General features: G+C 41.4%; 1 protein-coding gene across 9 annotated transcripts in view; it reads right to left on the bottom strand.

Annotated features, from left to right (window-relative positions):
- LOC126522761 (uncharacterized) overlaps window positions 1-23,876 on the bottom strand; it is a 53,094-nt gene that overhangs the window by 8,798 nt on the left and 20,420 nt on the right. For 2 of the 9 annotated variants that reach the window (XM_050171558.3, XM_050171559.3), the window contains 14 exons: window positions 23,152-23,230; window positions 21,232-21,347; window positions 20,700-20,776; window positions 16,361-16,399; window positions 16,221-16,268; window positions 14,189-14,233; window positions 12,741-12,785; window positions 12,215-12,271; window positions 11,953-11,982; window positions 7,329-7,386; window positions 5,641-5,702; window positions 4,422-4,584; window positions 3,081-3,207; window positions 1,297-1,353 (listed from right to left, as the gene is read on the bottom strand). In XM_050171558.3, the coding sequence (XP_050027515.1) occupies window positions 1,297-1,353; window positions 3,081-3,207; window positions 4,422-4,584; window positions 5,641-5,702; window positions 7,329-7,386; window positions 11,953-11,982; window positions 12,215-12,271; window positions 12,741-12,785; window positions 14,189-14,233; window positions 16,221-16,268; window positions 16,361-16,399; window positions 20,700-20,776; window positions 21,232-21,347; window positions 23,152-23,230 (1,003 nt within the window). The remainder of the gene's footprint in view (window positions 1-1,296; window positions 1,354-3,080; window positions 3,208-4,421; window positions 4,585-5,640; window positions 5,703-7,328; window positions 7,387-11,952; window positions 11,983-12,214; window positions 12,272-12,740; window positions 12,786-14,188; window positions 14,234-16,220; window positions 16,269-16,360; window positions 16,400-20,699; window positions 20,777-21,231; window positions 21,348-23,151; window positions 23,231-23,876) is intronic. The other 7 variants (XR_007597523.3, XM_050171562.3, XM_050171561.3 and 4 more) reach the window with 7 other exon arrangements.

Here is a 23,876-nt window from a genome sequence, read left to right as displayed (position 1 = left end):
ACGTCCGTTGGAGTTCGGTAAATCTGTGATCAGATATTGTGAGCTACCGCTAATGCTTTAAAACCTTCCTAGGGCAGGCCGAAAATAGGCATTTTCAATTGGAAATGACGTGTTCAACGATTTCACTCTCCCCTAAGCTCTGCCAAGATATGCTACCATTAACAGGGGTCATTAGTGGTGTCACCACTAATGACCACGCACGTGCATTTTGGCTGGTCAAGTTCTAATTATTTGGTGAAGGCCAATTTTAGGATTGAAATAGCAAAAGCTTGGGCTCATGGAAATGCATGAGTGCTAGTGGAGACTTGTGTGTTGGGATCAATTTAACCAACAAAATCGAATTAACAGGAGTCTGAATAATTGTGTTATATTTAGTGAGTTTTGTCAAGTACACAGAATGCTTACGGCATGTGTAAACACTACACAGGAATGCCAGATATGAGAACATCAACTACTTCATCTCTAGCGTACTTGGAAAGCACCTATCCAGCCACTTGGAAAATGCGCCTGATGTTAACAATGTGAAAAACAATGAAAGGAGTGAACCCGCTACATGAAGACATGCTCACACCAAGAGCACAAGAGCAAACACTGAGCCATATACCATCCAACTGGTTTTACTATAATACATTACACATATTATTCAAAATTGCAGCACAGGGCCAAACAGAAATGTTTAAAGATGTATGCCACACATTTTATTTATTGTATTTTCATCAATGATTTTGCTTTTGATGCACAATCTTGGCATGCACAATTGTGCACAGAGCACCTGAAGGGGTCATATTAGTGCTACCAACTTTCAAACACACAGAACTTTGAAAAAAAAAACAGCTCAATGAGTATTAAAACTACCATTATGACAAGTTGGTGCTAGCATTTGAAACAACACATCAAGACATTTCCACAATACAGTATACAGTGTTGAAAAAAGAAAAAGAGCATAATCAGTAATCACCACAAACCTGGGGTATCAACATTATGCCCGCATGATGACATGTTACAATTACCATGACCCTGTTTTGAGACTGCCTAATATCAATACAACCTAGCAAGGAGCTCAGTTTAGGCAGCTGATTTTCCACTTCCACGCATTTGTTACAAGTAGTGAGTGCAACAGTGAGCATTTCGGTTTTTGTGAGGCACTATTCAGAGCCATGCCAAACAAGCCTGAATTCTCTTCAACACAGAAAATTGTTGCTTAGGGCCTTTCTTGCACCAGATTACATATCCTAAGCTCTGTAACAGAAGAATGGGATCAAAAGCACATGCTCAGAAGATCAGAAGCCCACTCACACCATAACAAGGACCAGTGAAGTCACTAGTTTCAACATTGAGCACAGAAGCCTTTTTCTGAAAAGAATAAGAAAAGCGTGTCAACATAACCGTGAACCAAGTGACAGTGGAATTACCTTTGTACCAGTCTCTACTACAGTCAAACCCGGCTATATCGAACTCACAAGGAAATGCCTATCAGTTCGATATAGAGCATAATTTGATATAAGCCTGCTAAAATATTGGATGTCATAAAAGCACATACCATTTATAAAATAATTTTATTGATGAAACAGCTTAGTTTCGCATGAAATAGTCCTCTATTTTCTTCTGCTTGAGTTACGACGCACACACTTCTCCACATTGTCTAAGGAGTCGGAGCAGCTGAGGCCACAACCTTCGACATTCGTACAAAAGCACCGGATTAGTGTGAGTGCACCAATCACCTCGGAGGATGTGGGCAAAGGACCGTCGTTGCGTTCCTCATTGTGCCCACTTTCACTAGTGCTCGGTACGATGTCGGCAATGTAGTCTGCGTTATAGGGCTCTCCCATGGTCGCGACACTATCATCTGCACTCACAAACTCATCGACCGTCGATTCGTCAGCGGCTTCTGGAAATTCTAACAGCTCGGTCCAAACTTAGGCAGCACCAGCAGCGGCTTCATCGCACTCATCAGAATTTACAGTCATCACCAGGCACGCGGGAGCCAGCCTGTCTGAAGCAATTTCAGATGAACCACATGTAAACGGCCGTGCATACGCGTCAGGGAACCGGGTCACGAGTTTGTCAGCTTTAGCCCTAATCTCCCCCTTATTCTTCAATATTGTGCTGAGAGTGCTCCTCGGAATCTTGCACGCTGCGTGGCATCCAACTTCTTACCACGTTCCACCCTATTTATGATTTTGAGCTTCACGGCGAAAGGCTAATTCTGCCACTTCATCAAGGCGACACTGTGGGAGAAGGCTTACAAGGTGCAAGCACAATGAACCCAAAAAGCAGTGAGACAACTTGCACTTGCACCATCTTGCACGACGAGGGCACAAGAGCCACTGATCAGCTGTCTGAGCAAGCGCTGCAGGCGAGCCAGGATCATTTTTTGCGGGGAGGTGTCGACGGCTTGCTCGACACAGCGGGGTCACAGTGGGGAGAGTGGTTTGATGGAGCAGTGCCGCCGGGTTTCCCCGCCCCCGCAAGAGAAAGCAAACTTCTGGGGGCACTTTTCCACTGCTTGACGTTCGATATATCGAGAGTCGCTGCTATTTTTGTTCGACGTAAGCATAACTTTTGCTGTATATACTTATTGTAACTATATAGTGTTCCGAAATTGTTCGATATAAAGAATAATTCGATGTAAACCGGTTCGATATAGTCGGGTTCGACTGTACATTTAAAGTTTTATATAAAGAAAGAAAGATAGAGGCCTTGTCACAAATACAGGCAGGCTTCAGAATGTAAGCAACATTTAGCTCTCACAGCCACTACAGCTTTGACTGTCAAGACATGAATGCCAAGACATGACTGCCCAGACACGAATGCCATGACATGGATGCTCTTGCACAGAGGAGAGTCAGCACTGTCCACAGAACTAAACAGTTCATTGATATAAGATGACGAAGATTCATCAGCTAGGGGCTTGTGTTAATGACAGGGTTATTGCAGAAATGCCTCTGATAGAAATAATCAAAACAACACCTAATTTTATAGTTTAAACAGTACCTTTCGCCTAAGACTTTCTAGCATTGTCAATAATTGTCTATTCTATAATAGCAAAGGCTTCAATGCAACAAGCCAAGTTCACTCACCCTGACTGAAGATGGTAGCCCGAAGTCTTTGGTCCGATGCTCGTCAACATAACCAATTACTGCTGCATTATTTAAGCACGAGTTGTCCAGTGAATCAAACCTCTGGTCCTCAAACCACAGGAAATCACTGCATATAAAGACCACGTAAAGGAGCATCAAATGAAAGGAGAAATTGTTATCAACTCGAAAGTAGCACCAAATCTACAATCTTTTCTCCGTTCATAAGCTACCTCTACCTTGCAGATTATGAAGAACTGATTTATTTATTAAGCATGAAACTCCCGCAAGTTAGTTTTGCAGCACTCCCCAACAATGTTCACCTAATGCCACCATGCTCTTAATTTTGCAACGTTGATAGATTGATTGATGTGCCAAGTTCAACGTCAAAAGGACAAACAGCTAATGACTAAACAAGTGAAAAACACAAACCACTTCGCTTCGTGCCAACAAGGAAGCTTCGCCTTGTTTCTTTGCACTGTATAAAAACAGCTGGCTCCCTAGACCTGCTGCCCAGATTTTACCTTTTAGTGCCAAACGTCTGAGAGTGCATACAACACAAAAAGTCAGCCTGTAAAATCACAACCTGTCGGCCAAGATGCGCGAAACTAAGCTTTAAGTCCACAAGACAAAGGTATGTTACAGAATTTTTGGCAGCTGATTACTGTCTGACAAAATATCCATCAGTTCATAGAAAGAGCATAAACCATCTGAAATCTATAATTGTTGGAGTGACAAGAGAAGAAAATAATGTGCTAACTTAGACATACAATATGTGCAGTTGAAACGAGAAAATTAGAATTCGTTCAGATGCGACAAAAATTGATTTAACCCTTGAGAAAATTGCAAGTGAAGAATGCCCATCTTGTGGAAGACAACAGATCAGAGAAAATCTCTGGAGCAGATATGGCCTGGCGGGACAGGGCTAAACAGAGGGAGTGCCACACTCCAGCAAATACAGCAGCAACAAAATAAACACCACAAAATTGCATCTTCCTTTGCATTTAAATGCAATGTACATACTATTATAAATAAATAAAGTAATTCTTACAATCAATGCAGTACTACCTATTACACCAACGAAGTGATATTATGCAGTAGGATCAATGCATTTGTCTGTAAAAATACTGGCGAGGTTGCATTTTCTTTCCTGTTCAAATGTGATTTAGTAATTATTACAAGATGTTCTTACTATCAATGGCTTACTACTGTTTACCAGCTATACAGTGGACACAGGTCATCGCTAAGAGCTAGTTTCCCACTTTTAACAGTAGTGGTCTGTCTCTCTAATGGTAATGTTATATGTTGCCTTCAATCAGAGTAAGTAGTGACCTGTCAACTGACCCGAACCGCCGGGGTGCGAAGAGAGCCAAAACCTTGGCACTGGCAGCAACCTCATGTGCACTGAGAGGCCTGCCCACCACAACTATTGGCCGGCCAATCAGCAACGAGTAAAGGATGTCCTCCACTTTGACCCGTCTGTTCAGCACTTGAAGGAATATTGCTTCTGCAAAAGCACAACAAAAACAGCACACATAAAGCTCAGAGTACAAAACAGAGTGCTAGTGACAAGAACAATATGCTATCGAAACAATAGCCAGCTGCCACAATGAACAGTGATGGCTGTTCCCCATTTGTCTTTTGTAACAACTCGTTCTTAGGCCTCATAGCTATGAGTTAGTATGATTACCTAGTTTCTACAATAAACTCATATGTCGCTCAAATCCATACAAAGAAATAACTTCTGCTGTTAAGTGTGGCACAAATGTTCTGGCTTGGTGCTCATTACATTATAAACTGGCTTCAAACAGTGCGTTTATGAGGGATGGCTAGCATGTTTACAAGGTACAGTTGAGTGCAGCATAGTTAAATTGTTTACAAGATGGGCGCATATATTGTGTCTCTCAGATCACTTTTACTATTATGACGATACTGCTTTCAATATCAAACAGCAAACACAGCTTTGTGGTAACAGTGATATATTAGATTAAAAGAAATATGCTTGTACTACACAATCAGGCAACTTCCAGAGCAACTAGTTCCCAGAGCAACTAGGAAGTTGTTTTCTTTTCCAGCCTATGGCTGCATGGAGACGTAAAACTAAAAGAACCTATGTAAAATCGAAACAAATGCAGGCATAATGCAATTTTTTTGCAATAAGAAACATCTAGCATGACAATAACATTGGAGTTGCAAGGATGAAAAAGAAGTATTAGAAGCTGAATATTTTTCTTTCCCTATTCTTTCTGCACGTGTGCCTGAATATCTTCTTTTGATGTAGAACAGTAAACCAAGTGGCCTATGCAATTAATAGCTACAGTGGTGTGGCTAATAGCAACTAAGTCAACTAATAACTAAGTCAGCGTACAATGACTTAGTTTCGAGGTCACTACAATTTTGGATGGCATATATGAGACAAAAATAAAGTGATATTCGCGCTGGAAGTTCGAGTTCCCATCAATTAGACCAAATATGTAATTTGGAAAGAAAAGTCAAAGTGGGAATGCCTCAGACTTTTCTTACAGAATAGGTTCCTATTAAGGTGTGAAAAGTCCATACTAACCAGAACCATCATGCACGCAAGTCTGCATAGCATCCCATTGTTTTTCCAGCGTTAGCCCATGCCTGCAGGTCAGGAAAGAAAATGAGTAAAACAAACGACACAACACTATATTTTTGCTTTATATTATCGGCAAATGAATGAGTAAACAAGTCTGCAGAATGCAGAACAGGATATATATACAGTAACTTTCTTATGCACTAATTCCTTCCTCAATAGTAAAGCTTTTGGCAAACAGCTCTTTATGCAATGATCATCATCCTTGTTTGTATCTTTAGGGTCCCTACAGGGCTAGGGGGGAGGGAACAATACACAAATGGCAACAAATGCCACAGAAGTGTCACAAACACTTTTGAACAGATGCTTTCGTACAGTTAAATACCCTGTACATTACCTTTACCTATAGACTCATAACCATGCTTTCCTACGGCTAGCACAAGTCACCTCCATAAGAGCAAGCTTTATCTCGGTGGATACTATCTAAATATATGGGAATGGAGAAACTGTTTTTCTCGGTAACCACGGCAGCGAACTTCATGAGGTTTGTTGCATACAAATGAAAGAGTTTGAACCTAGTGACTGTAAGAAGCAGGTATTTATTTAGGCCATTAATTCTTTTACAAAGATGGTTGAAAATTGAAAAAAAAAAAAAAAACTCTGGTACCAAGTTTACAACTCTAACTCGGTAATAAAAAGAGATGTCATAATCTTGCAAGTTGCACCTAATAATACACCTAAGCCGAACAAAATTACTGTATTATTCTCTGATCTGAAATGTGATGCTAATTTGTGAATAGGACTTTTGCAAAACCATCGTAAGCATTGCAACAATCTCACATTAGCTATAATTCTACATATCAAATTTGTCCACTTGAGATGCTATAACATATCCAAATTACAGAAATGTGACAATATCTGTCTTTGGTGTACAGTTTCAGATTTGTTAACTTCATGCTTCTATTTTTTTCAAACTTGCCAATCTTTTACAATATTAAGAAACAACGGAAGGTTTTAATTTAAACGATGCTTCCTAAAGTCATTAGAATTTATTTTTTACCTCAGGCACAGAACACAGATGGAATCCGGTATTGTGAGCGGAGCTTGTACGGAATATTGTCACGTGGTGGTGACGTTGAATAACACAGTAGCAATACTGTGAACGACAAAACTAACTTTTATTGGGCGAACCTGTGCCCACAAAACAGGCTACACTTAAAGCACAACGATAGCGGCGAACACGCTCGTCGATCGTCGAAAATCTGATTAGCGGGTCAAGCGGATCGGCTTTTATACAGCAGTCATCGAATGTTCCAGACTAATCGTTGGGACCCGCATGCCTTCTACAAAGTTCTACACCATTCGTGTCAAACGATGAAATCAGATAACACAAGGTTCGGCGACAACAGACAGCGGATAGAAGCATCGATAACTTTCCAGAAACTTCGGATACATGCAGGCGCGTCCCGCGCTGTGCGATAACATTTGTTAGGCGGCAAAACGTGTCGCCCGATAAAGACAAGTACACGTGTCAATATATTGAGCGTCACTGAATATAGCTATACCTAAACTTGTTGCCATTACACTTTCCCATAGTATACATAATAGGTGGCGAAATGAAAGGGTGAGGAAGAGAAATTGCAAGACATTAAAGAAACAGAAAGATAAACGAGAAACAGGCATAATCAACTAACTTGGAGCAATCTGCAGGGTCAGTGCATTCTTCATCCCTGATCCAGTAGCTTCTTTCCCCTGTCAAAACAATGGCAAAATATATTTAAGGCAAGTTCAAGTAGTACCTGAACACTTCTCAACAACATATGAATTTGAAGGCACAGAACAAATGCTTATGATACACTCCTTAATACTGTTTAGTGAATTCTAGCGGATTTCTTATGCTGCTTTAGTGAGACTGTTGCAAGCAAACCAGGAGCACCGACTGACTGGCCCATATTTGAAAGCTTTTGTAACACACATTGCTACCTTTTTAAAAGAAATTCCATACAATAGACATATATTGGATGCGTTTTTCCAATAAATTTGACATCACTGTCGTGCTTTACATACAGTGCACTCAAAAGAAATGAAACTCACTTAAAACAAAAATGCTGGATTAAAGGAAGGAGGGTACCAACTTTGGCTGGCCATCCACATATACACAATGTTAACAAACTTCACTTAAGCAGAACACCTTTTTTTTCTGAACTCCCGTTAAACGAAACTATGCCAAATCTGTGCCATTAAACCACGTACAAAGCATAAAGAGTCTGACAACCATGTAAAGTGGTGATTCTAAACAGTCAAGAAACTTCAATTCATAAGGCAGTTGTCTGCTGTGGCTGGAGTCCACTCTAGCAGCGGCGTCAAAGGCTGCTATGTGGCTACCCACATAGGCACAATATTAACAAACTACGCTTAAACAAAACATCTTTTTTGGGAACTCCTGGTAGCCGTAACTAGAAACAAATCTGCGCTGTTAAATTGCATACAAAGCATCAAGAGTCTCACAACCATGTAAAGTGGCAATTCAAAACAGTCAAGAAAATCCAATTCATAAGGCAGTTGCTCTGCTGTGGCTTGAGTGCACTCTAGCTGAGGTGTCAACAGCTGCTATGAGGCGTTCACATTGCTTAGTTTTCACGTTTCATGCCTCGTGATGGGGCCAGTCAAAAAGCGCGAGCACAAAGCACTAGCTGCCAGACAGATGTCACGAAAGATGGGAAGCTTTGCGTTCTGAAGTTCAAACTGTCATTGATAATGAAGGACGAAGAGAAGATATACGCTCTTGACAACAGCAGCTTTTCGAAGGATCAGATGCAGACCTACGCATCTCAACTTGAACAAATAGAAAAAGTACTGTTCCTGAGTTTTTTTTTTTTAAGCATCTACCGCAGTATCCATTTTCAATCATTTGCCCCATTTGGAAAAGAAAGCAGTAGAGATTGCCTCTAAATCAGGAATTCATGGCTCAAGCACACGCAATGATACTCAAAGCAGAGTACAACATCAGCTAGTTCAAGGCAGTGAAATTAAAACACCTTGATGGTTTTCTATAAAATAATTGTTCTTGGTTTTTGTGTCATTCGCTTAAAGTTTAAATAAACAGAACTACTTCGTCTGTCCTTTCGAGTTCCATTTAAGTGAATTTCACTGTATGTGCTATATAAAAGTGTTTCCCTGCTATATTTGATTATATTTCTTGTGAGAATTATCCTTAGGAGATTCGCAGTGAATTTCCAATGAAGATTCTTCTGGAATACTAGAATATTTTAAATGCCATTTTAGTGGAACATTTCCCAGATAAAAACTATGACAACCCTGATTCTCAGTAGTTTGCTCATAAAGGTGCTGGAGCTACACAAACCAATTAATTTACAAGTCAGCAAATATACACAGTGTCAGCAAGCAGTATGCCGGTCTTATAGACTGATTTAGTCGAAATGGCTTCTGGTCGCCAGTGTAAAAAGTTATGCCGGCTTCGAGAAGCAACAATGCATTGCCAATGGAAGAACATCACGTTAAACCAAAGCAAGAAAAATGGTGACAAAGGTGATAGGACTAGCCCAAATGAAAGTTGTTGCTTGGCTGGGACGAACAAGGCCACCTGACAAAGCAGGCAATACAGAGAACCGAAGCTGAAAAAGCACAGTGCAATCCATCCATTTAAGATGGCTAATGACTAAAGCAATAGGCTTAAGCTGTATTGTTATATTCAAGACTTATTCGTATGCAATATCGCAAGTACTATCATGAACAATATGGCATATCACACGCGTGTGTGTCCCCTGTTACCATCAGCCAGTTTAATCCATTCCTTGCCTAGCGTCAAGCAAAACCCTTTCACACCTATTAATTCCTTAATCTTATTGCTCAATCAAATCCTCTACCAGTTTCAACTGCATTTTTTTCCCCAGGACACCAATTGTGACCCTCATATACCCCTACTTCGTCTACCTGCAGTAATAGCAGTTTAATAAGTGCCACCTCAGTAGGGCTCTTCAGGCCTGCAGAGGATATAGGCTGCCTGAAATAAGAAGGTTGCGATAACAGACTGCCTGAAGTTATGTGACATTACTCTGAGGACTTGCAGTGTTCTAGTGAGTGAAACAAACTTTTTCAGCACTACTCCACTATAATATGAGATAAAAAGAAATGCAATGTCCATACTGAGCTGAAAAACATTTTCCTTTAAATAGCCCCTGAAACGGTTTGGACAAACTTTGTAGACGCGTAGGGTACAGCTATAGTTAATGCTTCGCACCACAATTTAAGTGAAACATCTCATATTATGAGAGCTATGGACGATTACAAGTTACCCTCCTCCATAGACATGCATTTACCCCTCAACTCATTCGCTGAGTGATCGGGGCTAAGCTCCGCCTTCACTGGCTCTGCATCATGATGGCAAGTCGTGTTGTCGACTTCCGGTTCTCCAGGAGCGCACGCGCGATGCCTCTCCAAACTCTCCGCCAGCTGCTTGGCAGTCGACCCCAAGCAAGAGCTATCGAAGCCGCATGCGTTGCGAGCATTCTGTCGCAGCGCTGAACGTGTCTGGTATTTCGGTATCCACAGGCTAGCCGGGCCTTTCGACGAACTGGTGGAGGCATAAACTCAGGCTGATGAAGGAACTTTAGCGTAGACGTACGTGAGCCGCCTGATCAGTCTCCACGGTCCAGCCACCCATTGGCGCAGAGCTTAACCAGCCAAACAAAGAGCTAATATTGCTTTAACCAAGTGTAAAACATTTTAAACATTTACAAAAACAATGTGTTAATGATTACACTCCTGTGAAAAATTTATGCCAGCAGCAAAGAAGAATGCATTTTGTTACTGCTACTGTGTGTGGTTGAGCTCTGTGCCACCAGGTGGCTGCACCATGCAGACCATTCACATTTGCGCTACTGCTCATCCTGCGAAAAACATGCAAGGGGACATGGCCAGGCCCTGTCCCCTTGCGCTTGCGTTTGCCCTAATACCGGACTCGCGAAACGCTATTGCGTTAGCAATCTTCCGGTGTAAAGTGATGGTCGCGAATGCGCAAATCCTGGCGCCGATCAGATAGCGGCAGTCCCATGCGCTGCAGCCAGTCCGCTCATCTGCTGCCATGCAGAGGGACATGATGTCCCAGCTTGACATATTGCCAGTCGCTATGTTTGCAGTCCACAACGCAACAAAGTCCAATCACAGTGCTCGTGAAAAGACTGAGACCGACTCTGATCGCGGAGCTCTCTAAAAATGGAGCACATTGTAACACAAGCAGATGACGCTTGCTGTGTGCCGGAAGTGCTCAAGTGTAGTGCGAAATTGTTCTTGTGCATTCTCTTTCTGTTACTTTCTTTTTATAGAAACAAATTACCTACATCCCAACTATTACGAACATCATTTGTTCACCATAAAGGTGGAAAAATTATCGATGATGCGCCCTGAGGCAGCCAATTGGATAGCTCGCCCACATGACGTCATATGGGTGATTTATGTCGTATGGTTAGGGGAGGCTGAAAATTCTACCAAGCAGTGTGCTGCGATCGGCAGCGATGTACATTTTTAAAACCTTATAATAAATTACACGCTTTATGCGGAGCACTTGGATCCGTCAATTAATGATCAGAAGGACCTACTCTAACGATTCAGTACGTTTGTAGAAAATTGCCAAGATGGTTTCAGGGTCCCTTTAACAATGCCAAATCACTGTAACCTGTGCCCACCACAGTGAAACGAAGCATTAATCTGAGCTTAAAGAGCAAATTCTGCAAACATGTAACCTAGAAGTTCCCTCACTGTTCTCTGTTTCATAGTACCCTTGTTGAAGAATGTCTCGTGTAACTTTCTTTTTTACTCAGCCCACGAACAGATATATCACTGGCATTAAATATATACCTGCTGTTCCCTTGAACCATGCACACATTAAGGTCATAACATGGCACATGCAATGTCCCACCATTCCTTTACTAAGTAAATAAACATTTCTTATCTGGCATCACAACAGATGACGCAAACCTACAATTTACCCTGAACAATATGGGCAAGAACAGCATTCAAACAATGCATTAAACAAAATGCACCATGAAATGCAACCTCAGTGCAAAATTTGAGCACAAAAAAGTAAGCAGCGCAGTCAGAACAGCCATCCATAGATAATTCTTTCACTTATGCAACAATCGGCATTTGCAGCATGTCAGAATGTGGCCAATGTAGCCTTGTTACACCTTGCAGCTTGAAAGAGAGGTGGCGTTAGTAGGACAGAACAGTGCATACCATGAAGTTATGTTACACAACGTTACAGAGCTTGTGAGTTGTAAAAAGCTTATGCAAACTTACACATGCACATTTCTGGCCCTTGCACCTTCTCTAAGGGCAACAGTTGGTAAGAAAGAAAAAGAGACTGAATGAAACAAAGGAGAACCCATTAGTCACACTCGTGCATGCATTTGTGTAATGCGGTGGCTTGGAAATTCAAAATAAAAGAAAAAGCACATTACTGACTTTCTGCAACAGCTAGAACGGTGCAGCAATCAGAAACCCAAGCTGTTACAGCTATGCATGTGAGGCCTACTGGACGCCTAGTCAGGGAGATAAGTACCATGTTCCTCGCTGTTGTTGCTGCTTCCGCTGTTTCTCCTCTGCCGCAGTAGCTGCTCTGAAAGAAAAAGAAAAGGAAAACAAGGCACAGCAGACTTTGCACCTTGTTGAACAATTGGATAGACAGTTCTAAGTGCTTCATTGCGTACTTTGGCCATCACAGAAATACCGCATAAAACTGCGGTCACCTGTTGAATTTACAGTTGACTAGTGACAGCTCTCCAATTACCAATTCGAGCTGATCTCAAAACCATGGCTGTCTTACAATGCTTTCTCTACATGTTGAAGCTGCCAAGTTGGTACGAAGCCTTCAGTCAATCTGAACACTTTGGTATCCTTGGCAAGATGGCTTTAAACCAATGAATTTCACGCATAGAAAATGAGCTGATTCACTGATACAGACCTCTCACAGTGGCCCGTATGACTGGCAGAGGCCACACAGGGTTTTCAACGACAGAAAGGGGTTAATGTGCTCAGAGCAAGCAAGCCAAGTGTGCAAACATGCCAAGCACTTAACGTAGCCTCACCTTTCCACATAGTCCGTATTTTGGGTGACCTCTGCCCTGCAGCATCTACATGCAAAGCAGCAGCAGCACAACAGTAAGGACAGCATGCAATAGATAAACTCAGGCAGACAACATGCAACATTTTCCATAATGTCGTTTACATGGCACCTAATCACAAGTCCAAAATTTCAATTTTTTTTTCCATTTGCTTGCTTCCTATCTAACCATTTATGTTTTGACATCAATTGTCTCTGAAAACTTCTCGGGACAACATTATGTATGGAGTGCTGATGTACCTCAAGGCAAAATTTGCTGTTGCACACCCCATCTTGAAGCTGATATTAATTTCAACATTTCTGCTAACTCGACTCCTACAGCATTCCTACTATGACTTGTACACTGGCTAGCTTCTGCTCAGCAATTTAAATGTCTGGCCTAAATGAACACCTGAAATTTGATTTGAAAAATTTAGATAATTAACCAAGCACTCACTATAATTTTATATGTAAATACTGCTCCACTTCTTGAAGTAATCAAGCTGGGATGACAGGTGCTCACTGGCATCATCAATTTAGTTAAATGCATATAGCCTAATCGAAATCCACTCGTGTAGTTGTCCCCATCCTACAACAGTTATAAAAGCATACGAGACATTGACCACATTTTAGACTGTCTGACCATAGAGGGCTAACACCCGTAGCTAAAGTACTCCAACACACTGTCCACTTTCTATCGGTAAGGATTCAGTGCAGGTCACTTATAGTGATACCATTTATAACATTTACCAATTTAACGATGGGCATTGCCTACTAGAGATATATTTAAAATGCATAAAATCAACAAATTTACAATTATACAAAGTTATACAAAGCTGGTTTACCCTACTTTTTTTTCAATACCATTATAGTACTGTGCATATCACTCTGCAAAACACATAATACGTGGACTCTTCCAGTTTCTGCCTAGTACTATTTTACCAAAACAGCAGGACTATGCAAAAGATTTGCATTTGAAGTAATGCAAAGGTACAACCCAGAAACATTTGGGAATTTTTCTGGTACAGAAATGGCTGAAGCATGCGAAAATGCACTGATAACTTGTGACATCTCATTCTTATCGTGAGCACTGCAAGTTGAACACAGAATCCTATAGGCAAGCTTTGCCTTTCAATTTTTTTTCCTGCTAACCAATACTACTTGGTCAGACAAACGGAGATAAAGTTTTGAAAGAATGTCTTACCAGTCTAAACCAATGTAGTATCCTTTACAGTATTGTGTCAATAAAGAAAATGTTTTTAGTTATATCAGCAATAATGTTTTGGGGTAAATTAAAAGCAAGATGCAAAGATGATAAAAAAAAAAGCCTTTCATTTCTGGTTTTGGCATGTGAGTGTTTAAGTTTCAGCATGCAATGCTCACTTTATTATGTGGTAAGAAGCAATCATAGCGACATCACAGCTTTCTATCTACCTTTGGGGCTCGTTTGTCTGATATGCCAAAACCTCCATGAGGTTGCTAGAAGGAAAAACAGCAACAGCAACCACATTAGCCCACATTTTCCTTACAACAGCTTTATCTTAATTTCTAAGCCATTTATAGACTACTCTATGAACGCAGGCATATACATGGGTTTCCAATGGAGTTTGAGTAAACCTGACCTTGAAACAATGCCCCTTCCCTCCCTTCTGGTGCCTTCGTTACCTCATGTTAGCCCATACAGCGACACTTCTAGCAAGGAGCAAAATTTCCAAGGGTCTCAATTAAAAACAATCAAGAACATTTCATCATATTGAAGAAATAGAAAGCTTGTGCTCTTTCTTCAACACCATCAAATTTACTAATGCAAACAGCTCTGCTCTGAACCGGTGTTTTATAGTTATCTGCAAGTTCTACACGACATATGCTGCAAAGCACATCTGCGCCCTTCCACACTCTATCACTCCTCCTGCCCTTCATGCCCATCCCTCTATGCCAAAATTAGCTTCTATTATGAAACAATCACAAAACTTCAGCTTAGTTGAATACCTCTCCACAATGATTTTGTGATATACTGGTCACAATTACTCGACGGGCGTTTATGGAATCTTGAAAAAAGCCCATAAGCACCAAAGAGGCGATGATAAGGATTGCAAGATGCTACTTCAGGAACACAGTTTTTGCTAGGGACAGGCAAAAAAAAAACAAAAATACTGAGCCTTATCAAAAGTAAACATGCACATAACAAGCCTGGAGCATCACATTGCACAGCCCTCCAGCAGACTAGCACGCTATGCCAAGCACTGACGCAGGTCATGTATTTCGTAAACAGTTTCATGCCATATACATTACTGTCTCCAGTGGGGCAGCATTCCCAATGCTTTATGAGGATATGACAAAAATAAGAGACCTTTTGCCTAAGAGGTCTTGCTGAATGTAGATGTGGTATGTACTATATCAGCATAAATTCTAATATGAAAAATTACAATACTACTGCAATGCAGTGATCTACTTCCAAGTTGACCTGCATTTATAACAATGGTTTCATTCACACTTCAAAATGTACAATTGGGACAACTCCATGCTTAGAAACTGGTGACTGAGTATTACATGTCGCAATTCCATGTAATTACGTGTAACAAGCATTCTGATCAGTTAGTTTCTATTCACGTTTCAGTTTATGCCATCGATACATACTTGAAGAAGCACTAATAAAATTTTAGCCCTTTTGTCTGCAATGTGAACAGTATGAACAGCAGCTGGTACTCTGAAATGTAATTAAACAATTCCATAAAAAAAAGAAAGAGGGAAAGAGCAATGCAAGATATATTATTTCGCTTTTTTATAAATTAGTAGTACATAGACTACAGAAGCAATGTTGGCAAAGATGCAGGGTAAGTAATTGTCTATATTTCTTATTAAAATCCTTTAAAAAGCATCTAAGCAGATGAAATGTACACCTTGTGGCTAGCGGATACTATGATGCATATCCCAGGCGATGGCATCGATATTTCTAGCATGCCGCAGGTGCTGCTCAATGTTAGAGGTTATGCCAAGGAGCCGTGCTGGCTTACAATGATTTGCATTCAGCATCATTTGCTGCAACTGGTAGTGGCGTTTTGTTTTTAGTTCCAGCAATATTGGAATTAAGAAATGAAAAAATTAATCTATTTTTGTTAGGTTTTGTACAAAGGCTGTTCTATATCTTGTACCTGAAATTATGTTCATTGCACAGTTCATAATTCTATTGCTTTAAACTTCAGACCAATAACGGCGCCAACATTGTCAATTTCAGGCCTCTAAGTCGTAAACAATGCCTTACACAGCTTCCTCTGTAGGCAACCTCGAGTATGACAGTCAGAGGTGCTTGCCAGAACCCATAATACCATCTACTGTACCCAATGATAACTACATAACTTTTCTATGCACTCAGTTCATCAAAACTCAAGAGGCAGTTTTGCCCAGAAACGAACTGACCTCGTCTAATTTTTTAAGTTAATAATGAGCACACAGATCAAAAACATACCTGCTGCCTTTGTCTTGCAATAAGCCTCCATCAGAGAGCTGCCTTTCTCTGCATGTTAAATGATTAACGGAAATATTTTAGTCCCTTGTACAAAGATGGTAAAAATTCTGAGGAAGCAACAATGGAATCAAACAACTCACCACACTCACTCATTCTCCTGTTTTCAGCTTCAAACCTGTCTGGAAACAAAAGAGCACCACAACAAATTTCAGATTTCAGGTGAGTAAACAGAGGTCTCACCATGTACCTTGTCAGTAAATATTACACACATATGCACAAGAAAAAAATACAGGCAAAGCGTAATGAAAATGTTTTCGAAGGCAGGATTTCAGATGTACAAACAATAGACGAAGGACAAAAAGAACACGAGACATGCACAATCACATCAAACAAGCTAGCCTGCTGGCATATCCTATTGTTGAAGACACAAATAATAAAATCAACAATGCCAAGTTCACGGGAATTTGTGAACTAGGCAGGCGTGTTTTACAAAATGCCCATTGAGTAGTATTTTCAAATCACTGAATTATCTTGGAGTCATACCTGCACTGCTTTGAGGCACTCCTCAGATATTGTTTGTCACTATGTGCCCCATGCATTGCTCAGCATTTCAAAACTTCCCAGTAATAGAGGTGTGCGAATATTCAAAACCTTACAATAACGAATCAAATAGTGCTACAGTCAAACCCGGCTATATCGAACTCGCAAAAAAACGCTTATCAGTTCGATATAGAGCATAATTCGATATAAGCCTGCTAAATAATTGGATGTCATAAAAGCACATCCCATTTATAAAATCACTTTATTGATGAAACTAGCTTAGTTTCGCATAAATTAGTCCTGCATTTTCTTCTGCTTGGGCAATTTCGCTGCCTGCGACGCACGCACTTCCCCACGTTGTCTAAGGAGTCCGAGCAGCTCAGGCCGCAACCTTCCGCATTCGCGCAGAAGCACCGGACTAATGCGAGTGCACCAATCACTTCGGAGGATGTGGGCAAAGGACCGTAGTTGCTTTCCTCAACGTGCCTACTTTCATTTGTGATCGGTACGATGTCGGCGATGTAGTCTTCGTTTCGGGATCTACCGTCGTCGCGACACCATCATCTGCACTCACAAACTCGTCCACCGTTGATTCGAATGTCCCGGAAATTTTGGCAGCTCGCTCCAAACTTCGGCAACACCGGCAATTCATCAGAATTTACAGTCATCACCGAGCACGCGGAAACCGGCACGTATGAAGAACGCCTCGTACACGGCCGTGCGTACGCGTCGGGCGCCATGGGCACCGGGTTGCGAGTCTGGCCACTTTAGCCCTAATCGTGCTGAGAGTGCTCCTCGGAATCTTGCACGCTGCGGGGATATCGCGTTCCACGCGATTTATGATTTCGATCTTCACGACGAAAGGCGAATTCTGCCGCTTCATCACGGCAACACTGCGGGAGAAGGCCCATAGGCGCAAACACGATAAACCAGAGAAGCAACCAGATAACTCGCACTTTCGCCATCTTGCATGAAGAGCGTACAAGAGCCTCTGGTTGGCTGTCTAAGCAAGCGCTGTAGGCGGGCCAGGATCATTTTTTGCTGGGGAGTGTCGATAGATAGTGATCTAAAGAAAGGAAGGACGCTTGATTCTGCAACCCGTGAGGGAGCACGGCGAAGCGTCGTCAGGGGAGAGGGAGGGGGAAGTGAAAGATGATAGAGAAAGAGGGAGGATAATAGACTTCACTATGCGCGACAGGGGGAGTGTCGACGGCTCGCCCGAACAGCCCGAGGCAGCGCGGTCACGGTAGGGAGAGCGGTTGGATGGAGCCGCGCCGCCGGGTTTCCCCGCTATCGCGAGGGAAAGCCAACTTCTGGGGGCACTTTTCCGCGGCTTGACGTTCGATATATCGGGAGTCACGGCAATATTTGTTCGATGTAGGCGTAATTTTTGCTATATATACTCATTGTAACTATACCGTGACCAGAAATTGTTCGATATATAGAATAATTCGATGTAAACGGGTTCGATATAGTCGGGTTCAACTGTATTTGATTCTGTCTTCAAATTGCATAGTCAGTATTCATAAATGCAAATATTTTTCTAATACCTTTAAAATATTTCACAACGTCAACTGCACCCAATTAGATATAAAATTGGAGCAATAGTACGGCAAATTTTCACTCCCGCAGGCATAGTATAGACATAGAACATGAGAACTTGTGTAGTGGAGCCAGCTACGATGCTTAGGTAGCCATACTTTACAGGCTATATACACAGCGATCACTACTTGTTTTCTCTTAATGCTCCATTTGTGCTTTAATAAACAATGCTTCATAAAGTACTACTATGTAATGACAGAAACTTGTTAACCTTAAAACTACTAGGATGTGAAGACCATTTTATAGTAATTGCGATAACGATTGTTCATTATTCGAAAACTATTCGATTCGATTCCATTTGATTTTGGCACTATTCAATTCATATACAATTCGGTCTCACAAATCACTACTTGCTCACCCCTACCCAGTAATGTTGCATGCCAAACCCTTTTACTCAGTACTCAGCAGAGCCCAAGGAGCATCACACAAAGTTGCTTAACACAGCCCTAAGCATCGAGGCTGCACACAAAGTATTGCTCCATGCGCTAGACTACGCAACACAAGCTGCACGTAGGTATGCCATACTTGAAGTGCATGAAGTACACTCACAGACCCGCCAACCTTTTGCGTAGCTTTTCTATACTAGGCAGTAATCACACATGACAAGACACTTTCACTCAGTGCCTAGCAAAGCACTTTAGGTAACATGCCAAGCAGCTTAAACCAGCCACGAGCATCAATGCTGAGCACAAAGTATCGCCCAATGCTCTGGACTTTGCAGCCCAAGCTCCAGTTATGTGTGCTATGCTTCAACAGCTACCACATTCAGACCTTTCAATGGTAAAAATATTAGGATCTAAGCCAGAAAACACCAAAATTTGGTTAAACATAAAACTAAATTCTGTGCTTTATTGCCTATGTTTATTCTTTAAAAAGTACTGACACTAACATTTTGTGTCCCACTTAACTTTCTTTTTTATGTAGCTGAAAAGGATGGACTGATAGGCTAGTTAGTATGACATCATGTACAGAGTAGTGCAAACAGAACACACAAGCGTCATGTCTCTGTCCTGTCACCTTGTGTGCTCCACTTGGGCTAGAATGTACATTAGGTAGCTGTCGACATTGTAGTTATGGTATGAAGCCTCAGTTCCTCAAGCGCACCACAAAAAGTTAATTACAGCCCTTTTGATGCAACCTGTTCAAGATGCATGCCAATTGCAGCATGGCTTTGAATGTAAAAAAAAAAAGACAATTCACTTCGCCGAAAGAAAAGGTAGCGGGCTGTATCACAGAAAGCTTAAAAGTGCACCAGTGAACTCAGTGTGGTGGTTGAAGGCCGTGCAATGAAGGCACCACCAAAAGTTGTCAAATTGGTCCTTACAATTGTGCATCTCTCCTAGAAATGCAGGAGAACCTGCTCTCCCCCCTTGTACCGTACAGTGCTGAAGGGACTCTGCTTTCAGCAGCACAGTTATAATGTAGGTGTACACTATGACACCATCTGGTACCACGAGACACCACTACATACCACTGATTTGATTTGAACAAATCTCAGCTAGCAATTATGCTTGCTCTTGCTTGATACTAGTACTCCTTTCTTATCATTCCAAGTGACATAATATGAGCCACAGAAAGCATACAGGAATTGTTATATTTAATTGAAATGCAAAAATAATCAGGTAAAGGAATATGAAAGTGGATGAAAAAATAACTTGCCAGAGAGATGGCGCAGTGGAAACTGAATCGGTAAAGCACTGCACGCATTATGTGAGGGTTCTGGGCACAGTGCCCACTCGTGGCAACTTATCTTTCCATCTCCTTTCATTTCCTTCTGCCTCATTATTTCTACATTTCAATTAAACATAACAATTAACTTTCTCGCTGCTTTTTGCGGATTCATATTACGTCACTTGGTATGGTCGCGACTAAAAAAAAAAAGTCTAGCCCCTAAGATCCCCAAATTTTTCTCGCTCATTTCTTATTACCAGCTGGTTAATGCTGGCCAATCCCAATGATAATGTAGGTGAAGCACCACTCATACCACAGACAAAGTGCAAGAAGGAAATGAATTGGAATAGAACCGATATGTTACCCCAGCCCTGCTAACTGTGTCCCGTGGCATACGAAGTGTACGTTGCAAATCAGCCTCTGCACACTCCCTTCTCCCAGTGCCTTTGTAATTTGATGCCCTGCATTAATTTATGAGCACATTTGAACTTTCACACAGTAATCGCTAACGTGTGATGCCGTGCTAGTTCCACGTTACATCCGGGAATAGCACCGGCTAGGCGGCTTGTACAACTGCATGAATGAGACAGAAAGTGTACAAAGGATCACTCACAAGCGGGTCCTCAAGACACCTTAAAAATGATTGATACATAAACTGGAACTTACTGTATAGTTCCTCAGGCAGTGGCATGCTTGCCATGGAGTGGTTAACGCTTCCATTCTCCTTTTCTCTTTCGACTGCACTGCAAATCAAGTTCTCATGAAAAGCAAGAAGGGGTGATCCTATCGTGCAACATTTTAACAAGACATAAAAATAAATACTACTTGCAATAGCATGTCGTCATACCAACAAGCCGGCTAAACACCACTTTGTAATTCTGGAAATTTTGGAGGTTTCCTGGAAAACAACTTGGCACAGAAATGAATAATAAGACTAAACTGATTTGACTTTTTAATTAAGTGAACCAAGTTTGTGGCCGGTTGTACAGACGAATTCTGATAAGCTTAGCAGAAAACAATATTCCTGGCATTTTTTAAGCACGTCAAGCGATTTAAGGGTTTTCTCTTGGAAATGACATTTTAATACTCAACAGTCTACAAGAGCAATGACTGCTACAAACTGTGTTTGATGCCCACATACAGCTAGTTCCAAGTACGCAAAAGATGTTAGAGGTACACTCAAACAAGCTCCTGTTACCCTTTGTCTAGATGAAGATGAGAGAAGCAGTCGAGAAATCCACTGTCCACGTCCCACAAGCCATCGGCTGTTTTGTCGAATGGGAGGCACTCAGGATGAGCAAGGCGGTAGTAGATCTGGAAAAAGTGCAGCATACATACGACAAATAAAGTCATACTGCTGAACTTGCACAAATCAAACTATCTGTTCTTTAACGTTGCGGGTTTTAAAACACGCTGACATATATTCCAGTTCGTAATATGAATATAACACGACATTTATCCCTCACTTCAACCTGCAGCAAGCTCAACCACTAGACTTTAACAGTATGTGAGAAAGCCAACTTCGTGACAACACTGCTGCCAAGATGGGTTCCTTAATGTGCTCCTATATATTACCAAATGAAATATTTAGCAATCAGTCCCCATTAGGATGTGGTTGCTGTGGTGAGAAATTAAAACCAAAACTTTGTCCCAAGCAGCAGAATGTCAAGGCCACTGGAGCCATATGACTGGTAAGTACACAAGCAACCTTTTGCTAATTCAGTGCCAAACATGTCCATGCAGAATGTCTTTTGTTTCAGCTCTTGAGAGTTCTCAAATCTCAGCAAATAAAAGTTAAGCATCATCTATTGAGTCGATAAGCATGGGAAGGAGACAGGATTTTTCTGGAGGTAACACAAAATTTAAGGTTTCTCGCATTATTTGTTGGCAATAAAAGCATTTGACCACAAAGAACAGTCATCATTTGCTGGACATAAACTACTTGGTCAAATCCAATTTAAGTGAAGGCTCTCTAAGGTAATGTATATTTAGCAGGTGCTTCGTTTCCCAATGGCCACCAAATGTTGGTGCCCGATATTGCAGGATGGTAATACAGAAGTTGCAAAAGATTGCATGTTTTAATGTTAATTATGTTCAAAGTGAATCACCTCTCACATAAAACTTGACACTATATTCTTCCTGGATATAATCTTTTCTTGTCCTCGTCTCCCTTGATGCTGAAGCTCCCCTGAAGCTACCATTACTAAACCATGATGAGGCATCATTAGAACAGCTAACCACCACCTTGTAACTTATTTCTTTTCTCCCCTTAGCAGTTTCTCTCCAGTAAGTAATGTTATTTTTCAACCTTACTATTTTTAACTAACCACAGTAGCAGTACTGCAGCTCCTTCTCTCTCTCTCTCCCCCCCTTCCCCCCCGCCACAGGTGTCAAAAATACCTTTTGCTAGCTTAACAATGGTTATGAAACCCCTCATGTGCCTGAATATCAATGTGATGTAGAGCCCATAGAATGCAAAAAAAATGTAATTTCAGCATGGCAGTTACATGTTCAGATTAACTCCAGCCTCTTAGTTTCTTATCAATTTTATCCTCCTTATTCATCAGCGTTTTTTTTGTTTCTCTTACCATTTCTTTTTATAATAATAGTATTAGATTTCATATTATGAACAAACTTCTGTTCATGAAATGTTGATTTAACTTATCTGAGTACAAATATATTGCCTTAACAATAACTTACCTCAACCATGCATGTGAATAATGTGCTCTCACCACTGCTTGTGTGCTATGTCTCTGTTCCTCATTTCAGTCAAACTGAAGAAGCAAGAAGCTCTTCTTGCAGGAACGAGTTCCACTGTTATCATCACTACACGAAAGAGCACTTCTTCACTTAACTTGTTACTAGCACTCTTTACATTTCTTTCAAACACCGCACTGTTCTTCCAGACTACTTTTAGTCAGAAAGATAAGAAAAGGGGACCACCTGCTGCCTTAGAGAAACAACTTCAGCTGTCAAAACATTTTCTCCAAACTGAGACACCTGCTAGCGACTTTCTCCCACTTTTCATTAGTGTGTAAGTGAGAATTTCATTTAAACAACCTCTGAAAGTTACAAAAGAGATCCAAACCCTTGTCCAAAAAGCTGAACCATCACTTACACACATTGGCTGACTAGACCTTGAGCACCTGTCATGGGATGAAATGTTGCCGTTTGAAACAAGACTAGAGGCTGATGCCCTGGAAGCGAAAGACCAAGGAATCAGAGAGATAACTCATTATAACAGCAAAACTCCTGCCAGTTTCTCTTGCAAAAACATGCAACATAATGAGACGATGCTCCGTTTGTGCAGTCCACTAAGCAAGCAGACAAACTTCAGCCATTCTTATGCCCAGCTCAAAGCATGCCACTGCCACTGTTGATGTTAAAACAGGCTTTATATTTGTTGCAATGCTTTATCATCATCATCATCATCATCATCATCACAATCATCATCATCATCATCAGCCTGGTTACACCCACTGCTGGGCAAAGGCCTCTCCCATACTTCTCCAACAACCCCGGTCATGTACCAATTGTGGCCATGTCGTCCCTGCAAACTTTTTAATCTCATCTGCCCACCTAACTTTCTGCCGCCCCCGGTTACGCTTCCCTTCCCTTGGAATCCAGTCCGTAACCCATAATGACCATCGGTTATCCTCCCTCCTCATTACATGTCGTGCCCATTTCTTTTCATTTCATTCTTGCAATACTTCGCCAGCTCACAACTCTCAAGAAAAAAGAAAGAACACCCAGACCCCTTTGGTAGGTGCTGTAAGTGCATTGGAACACACAAGCATCTGCTGATGCATGCTGGTAATTGGAGCTTGAGACTGCCAAGTGCAT

The sequence above is a fragment of the Dermacentor andersoni genome, chromosome 6, assembly GCF_023375885.2.
Source record: "Dermacentor andersoni chromosome 6, qqDerAnde1_hic_scaffold, whole genome shotgun sequence".
Classification (NCBI taxonomy): domain Eukaryota; kingdom Metazoa; phylum Arthropoda; class Arachnida; order Ixodida; family Ixodidae; genus Dermacentor; species Dermacentor andersoni.
Note: the sequence above shows the minus strand (reverse complement) of the source record. Positions and strands in the feature narration are given on the sequence as shown.